At 41.1% G+C, this 12,027-nt stretch overlaps 1 protein-coding gene across 6 annotated transcripts in view; it reads left to right on the top strand.

The window, feature by feature from the left end:
• The window catches only part of LOC111840344 (plasma membrane calcium-transporting ATPase 2-like), a 64,082-nt gene that overhangs the window by 33,467 nt on the left and 18,588 nt on the right, over positions 1-12,027 (top strand). For all 6 annotated transcript variants that reach the window (XR_002837387.2, XM_023805065.2, XM_023805070.2 and 3 more), the window contains exons 4-10: positions 220-477; positions 1,039-1,164; positions 1,442-1,567; positions 5,859-5,900; positions 8,389-8,553; positions 8,894-9,108; positions 9,225-9,467. Coding sequence is in view for 5 of the 6 variants with exons in the window: in XM_023805065.2 (XP_023660833.2) it covers positions 220-477; positions 1,039-1,164; positions 1,442-1,567; positions 5,859-5,900; positions 8,389-8,553; positions 8,894-9,108; positions 9,225-9,467 (1,175 nt within the window). In the remaining variant the exon portion in view is untranslated. The remainder of the gene's footprint in view (positions 1-219; positions 478-1,038; positions 1,165-1,441; positions 1,568-5,858; positions 5,901-8,388; positions 8,554-8,893; positions 9,109-9,224; positions 9,468-12,027) is intronic.

Below are 12,027 nucleotides of genomic sequence, written 5' to 3'. Positions count from 1 at the left end.
ACTGGTTCTGAAATGCTCTCTGGAATGTGTGTCAATGGAAAAACTAAAACGTCATAATCCTGTAAGAGCTACAGTGTATGTATGTGTGTGCAAAAGTATGCACCCGTGTGCCTGTGTGTCAGTTTTTAAAAACTATATGTCGTGAGATGAGTCTATTTGTGTGTATATGTGTGTGAAATCTGACTGGTTCTGTAACTTCTTTTGCCTGTGTGCCCACAGCATGTGGAACCATCACTGCAGGGGTCGAGGATGAGGGCGAGGCAGAGGCTGGCTGGATAGAGGGAGCCGCGATCTTACTCTCTGTGGTGTGTGTGGTTCTCGTCACTGCTTTTAACGACTGGAGCAAAGAGAAACAGTTCAGGGGTCTGCAGAGCCGCATTGAACAGGAGCAGAAGTTCACCGTCATCCGCTGCGGGACTGTCGTACAGATACCCGTGGCTGACATTCTGGTCGGCGATATTGCACAAGTGAAGTACGGTGGGTATTTTATGCTAAAAAGAAAAGTGTGTATTTTCCTGCTTCCTTTTTCATATTCTGAAATGGTTCACTGATAACGAAGGTGACCATTCCGTTTCATACTCTTAAGATGGTCATCTGTACCTTGGGTTCCACGTGATCCTGTCCCTTTGCAGGCTATCCTCACTGCGTGGCCTGCTTTCTGAAGCAGAACACCCCTGATTTACAGTGAAGCAGTCTCAGTACTACCACACAGTTACAGCTTCCTCAGGTGTAGTTTAGAGAAGTATTTGGACAGACAGTTTTGAAGAGAGGGCTCAGGAAACATTTCTAAATATTATAGTAGTAGTACGATCCGGATAACTGATATTCTTATAAACTGAATCCAGAGTTTTTGTATCCTTTGTATATGCTGTAATATGACCAAACAGGTTTTTTTTGTGTCTAGTTTTTATTTTCTTGATGAAAAACATGGTTACATATCGATGCTATTTCATCGTCTGTTGCTGGCTTTTCTGTTCATGTCCAACTCTTCAGATCAGTTTGATATATTTTGCCATCTCATTATTTCTGAAATCAAAGGTGACCTATTACCGGCTGATGGAGTCTTGATACAAGGGAATGACCTGAAGATTGACGAAAGTTCCTTGACGGGGGAATCTGACCATGTACGGAAATCAGCAGACAAGGACCCCATGCTGCTCTCTGGTGGGTGCAGCTTCTACAGCACATTTCACACCGTCTTAGAGTCCTAAGGAGGTGTTTAATTTTTTTTTGGTTTGGTACCTTTAACATCATACTGTTGAGAGCATAGATGTATGTATTGTTCAAAACACAGACTTGCAATTCTGAGAATGTAGATGACGATGCCTCGCACAACATAGACTAAAATTTTCTGCTATAAATGTGGGTGTAGACAGGATCTCGGAGGCTGCTGTTCATGTGCAACCTTCCCTGTGACCTCCATTGACTGCCACCTCCCCAGGCACCCATGTGATGGAAGGCTCAGGACGAATGCTGGTCACAGCCGTAGGAGTCAACTCCCAGACAGGAATCATCTTCACGCTGCTAGGTGCTGGTGGTGAGGAGGAGGAAAAAAAAGAGAAAAAAGGTATGTTATCTTTGCGTTTAGCGTTATGGTTGGTAGAATCACAGCTTTTCACCTATACGTAGGATGGCATCACAGTGCTTAGCACTGTTACCTCACATCTCTGGGACAAGGGTTCATCCCCATCATGGATCCATGTGTGTGGAGGTTGCATGTTCTCCCCGTGTCATCATGGGGTTTCCTCTGGGTACTTTGGTTAACCCCCTCTGTCCCAAAACATGCTGAGGCTAATTGGAGTACCAAATTTCCCCTTATGGATGCCTATGTGAGTGAATGGTGTGTGAGTGAATGGTGTGTAAGTGAATAGTGAGTGAGTGAATGGTGTGTGAGTGAATGGTGTGTAAGTGAATGGTGTGTGAGTGAATGGTGTGTGAGTGAATGAGTGTGTGAGTGAATGATGTGTGAGTGAATGATGTGTGAGTGAATGGTGTGTGAGTGAATGGTGTGTGAGTGAATGATGTGTGAGTGATTGGTGTGTGAGTGAATGGTGTGTGAGTGATGATGTGTGAGTGATTGGTGTGTGAGTGAATGGTGTGTGAGTGATGATGTGTGAGTGATTGGTGTGTGCGTGAATGGTGTGTGAGTGAATGGTGTGTGAGTGAATGATGTGTGAGTGATTGGTGTGTGAGTGAATGATGTGTGAGTGATTGGTGTGTGAGTGAATGAGTGTGAGTGAATGGAGTGTGAGTGAATGGAGTGTGAGTGAATGGTGTGTGAGTGATTGGTGTGTGAGTGAATGATGTGTGAGTGATTGGTGTGTGAGTGAATGAGTGTGAGTGAATGGAGTGTGAGTGAATGGAGTGTGAGTGAATGGAGTGTGAGTGAATGGTGTGTGAGTGTGCTCTGCGATGGGTTGGTGCCCCACCCTGGCTTGTTCCCTGCCTGGTGCCTATGTCATCCGGAGAGGCTCTGGACCCCCTTGATTCTGAATAGGACAAGCAGGCATAGAAAATGGATGGATGGCTTTGCAGCTGAGATTCTTTACACACTGATGAGAGGATTCCCTTCCTTGCTTAAATCAATGTGTTCCTTGGTGGACAATGGCTGTTTCTTTGTCATATTGTAATATTAATCTAAGGTGATATTTGTGTGTTTGTGTGTTTGTGTGTTTTATTTACTTTAGTCAGTGAGATTCTATTCCCTATTCTCTATTTTATCTATACTTTTATTTTAGTTTTTTTGCTTAGAACTGAATGCCTGGTATCAGTAATGAATTACTTATCCTATCCACATATTTTGAACACAAATTAGTGGTTGAGCACTTTTGTTTAGAAATATTGATGGATTAGCAATGCCTGACTAAACTGTAAACTAAAATAAACACTGGTTTAAGGATATTCGTACCTGTCAAGTATCATAAGAGGTGTCAATGATTCATTGTGGATCATCTCTAATGTTGATGATAATTACATGCTGCCAAAGGTTTGACTAATGACTGATAAAATAATTATGTTTCTTAATGTACTGGAAGATTATGAATATTATTTAGTTTCACTGATCCATTTACATATAAGGATACTAAAATCTGCTTATATATAATCTGTTTATACTTGGCACAAAATTAAAGATTATTATTATGAATTAGCTAGAAATAATTTTATTTAAATTACAATTACAGCTTAATCCATACGTTGCCTGATTTTTTTGTCAGTTCTGCTGCATGTCAGTAGTGTTGGTCCTGAGGCATGATGATGCTGTACCGGAATGGCTAGAAATGAATACTAAATCACATTTCATACCATTACATACTGTTTGTATTGTTCATGTTTTATGCTGTACCGATTGGTTTCACTGTGTACTGGATTACAAGAAATGAACTTTATTGCCGATTGGTTCCATTGCAATGAGTGAGCTTCTCCATTGTTCCAGGTTCCATTGTTTGATGCAATGTGAGGGACAAGTTTTAACGCTAATTGGTTCTTTGGTGCGGAGCAATGCAAAGAACAACCTTCTATACTGATTGGCTCCACTATGAGATTCATTGCAATAAATGGGCTTCTGCCATTTTGTTCCATTGTTTGAAGCAACATGAGGAGCAAGCTTCAGTGCTGATTGGTTCTTCGGTGTGATGCAATGGAAGGAACAGGTTTCTGTGCTGATTTATCCTGCTTCAGGGGGTATTTCTTGTATGCTAATGGACAGTCACAGTTACATAAACACGAATGCACCATCATGGGGTTATCTGGCAACAGTTCCACAGCAAAGGCATTTCAGCAGAAATAAAATAGGATAGTGATACTGTGTTAATCCCTGTGGGGGAATTCTGTTTTTTGCTTTGCCTCACCTGGCTTTCCATACAGGTGAGAGCAGGCTTGGGGGGTCACAGCAAAGGGGCAGCCACCTTGCGGCACCCAGGGAGCTGGGGGTTAAGGGCCTTACTCAAGGGGCCCACAGACATGTGACTATTCAAACTATTTTATACTTTTACACTGATCTTATGCATGTTGTTGTGTCACCCTTTATACAGTTACACAATAGCATAGTGGTATTTAAATTTCAAACAATGCATGTCCTACATTCCTCAGTCCATGCATTTCCACCGGTTGTTGTTCCTAAATATCATTCTACAAATATGTAATACTTATCAGACACCAGTAACATCACGGCTAAATGTATATCCTGATGAAATATGAAACGTTTGGATGTGGTATTCTTGGTTGGGATAGAGCTGTCCCCAGTCTGAATCTCCCCTGTCCAGGTACTTTAAATCAGGTTGGCACAGCCCAGTGAGAGCGCTCATCGCTCATCGCTCATCGCTCACAGCGTTATTTTAGCTCTTCCAGTGGGAGATCGTATACAACACAGTTCTCATGTCTCAGTTTTCTCAACCTTGCTATTTTTGTTGTCTTTCCTCTCTCCCATTTCACTTCCCTTCATTTTTGTACCTATTATTACCTGCCAGGCTGCTTCTGTGCCTCATCATCATGTACATAAGACTCCTCCATCTTCCAGTTCCCTAAATGAGTATTAATCTGTAACTGTATGACAGCTAGATCTTACTTTGTGGTTGTGTGTGTTTGTCTCTGTGTATATACACACTGTAAGTATACATAAAGAGAGAATGTCATCAGTAAATTAAAAGGGGAAATAATGTTCTGTAAGCACGCCTACATATACACATAAGGCTATAACAATCCTTATATATAATTTACTTATTTTGGGGACTGAATGGAATGCTAGGCAGTGACATAATAGTTGCATGTAGTACAGTAGTTATCAATCCTGTTCCTGACACCCCCCCCCACCCCAGCTCCCCTTCCCCCACCAGAATGTTTTATTCCAACCCACACTGCTTTCAACCTGCCACATGCATCATTAGCCTATTAAGGACCATATGAGCCTCATTAAGGTAGGGTTGGAATGAAAACATTCTGGTGGGGGGGGGGGGGTGTATTGAGAACCACAGCTGAGGAAGAGGATATCATACGTGGTCGACTACAAAGTGCCCCTAAGGGTGAGGATGAAACAGCTGGAGCTGTTAAATGGAAGAGTCGGTGGCATAGCAGAGAGTTTGATATTAGGAGAGCACAGCTTAATAATTTAAATACAAAGGTCTGTTTGTTGGGAGGGGGGGGGGGGGTGAAGGAAGCCAAATGAAATGTTATATTTCTTTGAAGGACTTTTGTGTGGTGCTGATGAGCACTGCGTAGAACAGCACCGTGTACTAAACAAAAGCAGAGATTTCCTTGATTTAACGGTATCTTTCAAATTAAAATTCTTTCCACTGCTGCGGCAGCAGTATTGGCCCTCAAAAAAAACGAACATAAATACAGCATCTACAAATATATACTTTTCAGCAGTGATCCTCCATTCGGTCAGTGTCCTAGTGATCATTAACTTTACAGACGGTTTCCCTGAGAAAAACCCCAGGGGTATGGCTGGTTCCAGGGTGGGGGGGTGGCCAGTATATGCTGCAGCCCCCACTGCTTTCCCTCTCGCTCCTTATAAGCAGGGAGGCTTGAACATGAGCCTGCACACCTCCTTCTGCGATACATGTAGCAGGGACCCAGCCTTGGAGATCACACACACTCTCCTACCCAGCACTGCTCCAAAACATGGACAAATAGTTAAAAGAAATTGTGTTGTTTTTTTCAGGAGCCTCACATTAATTGTTAAACTTAAACGTCATACTGATTTTTGCTGGGACTGTATCGGGCCATACATCAATTATACATGTACTTTTTCACATTTGATGTCACTATGATGTCTTTGTGAGAGATGTTCTTGCGTCTGACCTTCTTATTTTATTCTGCTGTAAAAACATGTGTCCGTGTCTCATGTGTCTTCATCCCAGGTAAAATGCAAGATGGCAATATGGAGAACAACCAAACCAAAGGTATTGACCCACTTATTTGTTTTATTGCAATGGTTTCCTCTCTTTGTTTTCTTCGCTGGAGCTTACTGTAACCTATTGTGCAGTATCAGCACAAAGTAACCACTGTGACCTCTGACCTCTTAACTTGAATGGACTCCTTTGGGTTATCTGGCCCGTGCCACACTCTTATCTTGCATGCTTATGCCTCTGTCTGATGCCACTGATTTTGGGTCTTGGAACACTGACACACTTTATCGATTTATTTCTACTCACGTGCAGTGGAACATGCCTCCATAAGTTACATCACGTTACAATAGGTATCAGATATTTTGTCATAATACACATCATTAGGCATTGAAAACACATGCTGTGATTGCTGGTAATCCTCCAAGTTTTATCTCAGAACTCTACTCCTTGATTAAAGGGTGCAAATACTGTGGAAACATCAGCTGAATCAATAGTAGCAGCAGCATAGTCTCTGCTGGGTGAAGACTGAGCTAATTACTTTGTGTGGGATTCACGGAACCCTTTGAAGAGGCTCAGGGCCTTTGAGGAATTCAGAGAACCAATTGTTCCCTTGAAACTTCTTTGAAAGAAAATCCCCGATGTAATGAGAAAAGTACTGGGTTTGAGGCGAGAATTAACAGAGTCAAAATCGAAAACTGAAGAGCAGAAAGAAGACCTAGGTCTAGTACTTGCCCATGGGGACAAGTACCCTTGGATACAGGTGAAACTAAAGGGTTTCCATGTGAACTCTGTAGTCAGGGGAGGCCCTTTGTAGTCAGGAGTTACTGTAGCATGGCGGAAGCGGGAATGGTCATCCCTGTATTAAACGCATGCAGTCTCATTTCCGCTGTTAATGAAAAGCCATTTATACACAGTAGCCTTGGCCCTTGGCCATGACTTAGGATTTCAACTATTTTGAGTGTTCGAAAGAATAGTGTTTGATGCCCCTGACAGTTAATTTTACACTGGTAAATTTGACAAAAGTTTAGAAATCTGAAACATATATGATGAACATTTATGATGTTTTGTTTGTTCATTTCAGAGTGGCAAATCGGACAACAAAAACTTCAGTTAGATATTATCAGATTGGTAACTCTACTTGATGGGGCACAAATACTTAGTATTAACTCTCAGCTAGTTGAGATAAAAGATGCTGAAAAAACAAGAGATCAATATTTCACTTGCGTTATTCATGACTTGTTCCATCAGTAGTTCCTTCAGTAGATCACAAAGGTTTACAGAATTAACAGATATAGTAACAAATATAGCAACTGCTTGGGATAAATGTTGCCCCAGAATTCATTAATGTTGAACAAACATGAGATCAGTATTTAACCTGTGTTATTTGTGATGTGATTCTTCAGTAGTACTGTACCTTCATTAGCTCACAAAGATTTGCAGAATTAACAGATATAGTAACAAAAATATTAACTGCTTGAGATAAACACGAGATCAGTATGTAACTAAGACTTAGTTTGTGGTTCATCAATACATAGGTAATATCATAATACTATATTATTTCTGCCCTTTCTAGTAAATTGTCACCATCCGAGGTATTACTTATAAAATAAGGCTCAGACAAGTTTTGTAACATTAATAAGCAGCTTTCCAGGCTTCTGCATCAAAAGGAAAAGTACTTTAACTAACTGTTAGTCTTTTGTCCTTAAAGTGACAGTGTGAGCAGGTTGCCATGGTTACACTTTTGTTTCACTCCAGTGATTACCTAAACAAAAATAAAATTCTGCGGTCTGCTTTTAACTGGCAGGTGACATAATCACCGGTTGTGGGTAGTGAAAAACAACGAAACTGATATGTACATATTTAGATATGGAAATGGCTTGTTAGGAATGGCACATTTTAATGTGGTAGGAGGTTTCTATTATTCACTACAGCTGGCCTGCACATTTTCTACTGTAAAGTATGCACTGTAATATAATTCAAATGCTCACACTGTAAAGGAATTTCAGAGTAGGAGTGTGGATTTTGTCGGGGATACAAGATAAATGGGGCATGTGTCTCCATTGATGTTTTAAGAGTGATGGATTTTATGTGTGTGCATTCAGAATGTAGCCACTTCATATGACACTTACCAGATCCGTATTATCTTCTACCATTATTTTTTATCTTTATGTCGAAAATATACATTTTTGTAATTCCTTTCATTAAACAACCAATAGAATTGGATAAGGAATAATGGACTAAAAGTACATTCCTATAGATAACAATTGAATTTTTATCACTTTTGGCAGTCATCTGAACTTGGGTCTTTAAACATTTCTGAGAAAATGAACAATTTTACTTTGGTCAAACTTTTAAGGTTTTTCAGTTGTGCCTTTTTCATATATGTGTATATATAAACCTTTTCATGATGGTTGTTTGTCAGTCATCTTTATGGATCACTAAGTTACGTAACTGCACAAATTGCATGGGGTTTCAAGGCCCTTTACATTAAGAACAGACCAGAGACATAACAGGGTCTCATGCCGTATTTCGGAACTTTCAGCCAAGAAGCAGGATGGCGCTGCGGCGATGGAAATGCAGCCATTGAAGAGTGCAGAGGGCGAGGATGCAGACGAGAAAGAGAGGAAGAAGACCAGTGTGTCCAAGAAAGAGAAATCTGTCCTTCAGGGCAAACTGACCAAGCTGGCCGTCCAGATCGGCAAAGCAGGTATCGTACAAAATCATTGAGATTAATATATTCATCTCCATACTGCAGTCTCAAAGCCTGAAAAGCTCTTATTATGTGCCCAGCTTTAAATCACATCTAAATTTTAATACCAACCGATGTGTTAAATCTGCTGTCTCTGAGCTCTAATTTTACTTTGAATGTATGTGTCATTGATCAGTTGCTCGTTTATAAAGAGTTAAATGTATATAGTGGCTAGACTTCTGTCCTTGACAGCTGGTGGTGCTGCTGTAGACCAAATTACACATGAGGACCCACTACCTCCCCAGGTATAAAGCAAAGCAGTATCATAGACAGCATGTCTGTCTTTTGTGTTCCACAGGTCTGGTGATGTCGGCCATCACAGTTATCATTCTGGTGCTCTACTTTGCCATTGATAACTTTGTCATTGCGAAGAAGCCATGGATGACGGAATGTACACCTATCTACATCCAGTATTTTGTCAAGTTTTTTATCATTGGGGTTACTGTCCTGGTTGTAGCTGTTCCTGAGGGTCTTCCTTTGGCAGTTACCATTTCTCTGGCCTACTCTGTCAAGGTACGACCGCCGAATGTGACTTGTTTTGCCAACCGGGGGCTTTGAGTCTTGTAGGTCGTGTGTTCTTGGTGCGTCTTTACCTAATGGGTGGATGATATGTCGTTTCTTGTGAACAGAAAATGATGAAAGATAACAACCTAGTACGGCATCTTGATGCCTGTGAGACAATGGGCAACGCCACAGCCATCTGCTCGGACAAAACGGGCACACTCACTACCAACAGGATGACTGTGGTGCAAGCCTATGTGGGAGATGTTTACTACAAGGAGGTCCCTGACCCAGATGCCCTGCCATCCAAAACCCTGGAAATGCTGGTCAACGCCATTGCCGTAAACAGTGCCTACACCACCAAGATACTGGTAAATACGTTCTAACATAAATAAATAAAATTTAGCATCTTTTTTTTTTTAATTCCTTCATTATCTCACTGATAAAAAAAGCTCATAGTCCTTATAACAACCAGAATATATGAAGATAAAAAAAACCCCACTAAACTCTCGTCTATAGGTTTGGGTTGGATAACTCAGAGTTTAACAGTGTTCCCCAATAAAAGCCTGAAGCCATGAATGCTGGAACAAAAATGAACCAGCTAATTCCAAGCACCATCCCATGATGTATTGTGTATTAAGCTGTACATTAATTAAACCTTTCCCTTTTAGAATCACATTATAAATCAATATGTATGCATTTCAAATTAGTAGGGGGCCCAAAGCACAGTACTTTAAAATAGAAACAACCAAAGGTACTAAAAGTTAATTAAAACACACTTAAAGAGTGCATACCGTGGGACATGTCCTAAATTCTGTTCTTTATGGTGAAGGCATATTTTTTTCCCAATTTAGAGAAGTACGTCTTTTGATGAGAGCAGGATGCCCGAAAAGGATTCAGGAATCTATTTATATTTCACTGGATGTTTGATATTGGCCTCAGTGCTTAAGAGTTTGGACTGTAAAAAAAAAAAAAACATCACTTTTTGGTTCTATGGGGTTGCGGTTCTTCAAAAGAGGAACCTCAGTCTGAGTGCGGGGTGGATGAGCAAAGTGCGAAAATACTTTAGATGGCAAGACAGCCCCTCATTTCAGACAGCTGCGTGACCTTAGCAATCACAACCTGACTCTGGTTTTTATTGGAACTCGCCCTACATGATGGGGACCTGAATACTTCTTTCAGACTGGAGCTGTTTGGCAGGAGTTAGCAGCAGTTTAATCAAGAGCCGTACTGTATGTATCTCCCAGCTGTGGCCTTGAGGCTGATAACTGGCTTTACGGTCTTGCCTAATGCAGGATCATCAATGGGAAGATTAAATCCCATTATCATCTATTGAGGCGGAGGGCCCTGTTTACCGGGGCCACATAAATGCAGCAGGGATAAGAAAAATGTTAAAGATTTTTAAAAGCACATTCCTCTGCCATTATTTTCTGGGTTTCATAAAGGGATGCCATTTTAATGTGCATCATTGTGCAAAATGGGCCGTCTACCCCAGTTTATGGGCAGGATACTTCTCATGGCGGTCGAACCAAAAACATCATCACCCCACACAAATGTCACCCCGTCAACACTGGGGAACCAATAACGTGAGCATGCTACACTTGAGAGTGAAGTCACACAAGGTTAAAAAATCCATTAGAGAGGGATAAGAAGTGTAGTTTCGCCTCTCTCAAGGTAGCATGCTGTAAATATGTCTTGTGAATTTGCAGTGGCTGTTCTGGGGTAATTAGCAATCAATTACATGAAAGGAAATGGATGGAAGATCTCAGCTAAGTGCCTGATTATGTTCTGGCATACAGTAATAGTGCAGATTAGCAATTTTTTCCGATTTATATAACCTTTTGAATCTAACTGAGCCCAATATTACCATTTTTTTACATAGTATCCCAACAGTCAGCATTAAAAAGAAATGCTTTAGATATGCTAAAGAACAGCGAGAAATATGAGAAAAATACTGCAATGTGTGAATATAAAATAGTGTAGTTTGTTTCCATAGCCTGTGATGATAGCTGGCTAGCTAGATAGAGATTACTTTTATATCACACAGGGAACATGAAAATATCACAGTACTTTCCAGGAGCGTTACATGTATGACAGCAGTGCATGCAGACGTCCTGGGGCCTCCTGTGTGTCTGTCCACTGGCTGTGACACACCCCTTAGCAATAAACCCATGTGCCTTGTACAGATTCTGGCCAGAAACATGCTGAGTGTGCTTACTGTGCAGAGAACATAAAGGTTGATAAGCCATACAATGGGCAGTCTGTTCTATGCAGTATTTGTACCAAGTGCTTTTTAGGTTTAGCAAACTGAAATGATTTTTCTTAAAAAGAATGTCTCACGACATCAGCGATGATCCCAGCAAAAGACCTTAATGATCTGAGTGTAACTGTAAGCAACAAAAAAATGTCTCCATAGCACAAACCGAAATAGCCTAGATTTAAAGTAAAACCATATATAAATACAAGGCAGCAGTAGCAGTAACTTTCCCAGTTATGAAATGGAATAATGCTTGTGATTTGCAGGTTTACAACAATAGTTTTAAGGTGCTCTCCAGTTAGTATAGTGAGTGTATTATTACAACTCATGCTGGCCACTCGATGTCAGTGCCATGCTTTTTCATACACACTCACTTACGAGTAAGGTTAGGGTCCCATGGCGGCCTAGAAAATCCATTTCATTTTTGATGATGCACTTCTATTGAAACTAGAAAAAAGGACTGAGTCACTGGGCTATAAATAGCACAGCCCCCCCTTGCGATAGCACTAGATGTTGGGAGACCCCTCTGAAGAGACATGGCGACAACCTTTCGTCTCCCTCTTTGAAAGCGGACGGCCCTTTTATTATAAACGCCGTGATGTCAGCAGTGAGCCGTCGATAGCTCCCAGAGTTCCCAGCCGGCATCTCTCAGTTCTCCTGTCTGCGCCGGAGGC

Source organism: Paramormyrops kingsleyae, chromosome 6 (genome assembly GCF_048594095.1).
Source record: "Paramormyrops kingsleyae isolate MSU_618 chromosome 6, PKINGS_0.4, whole genome shotgun sequence".
Taxonomy (NCBI): domain Eukaryota; kingdom Metazoa; phylum Chordata; class Actinopteri; order Osteoglossiformes; family Mormyridae; genus Paramormyrops; species Paramormyrops kingsleyae.
Note: the sequence above shows the minus strand (reverse complement) of the source record. Positions and strands in the feature narration are given on the sequence as shown.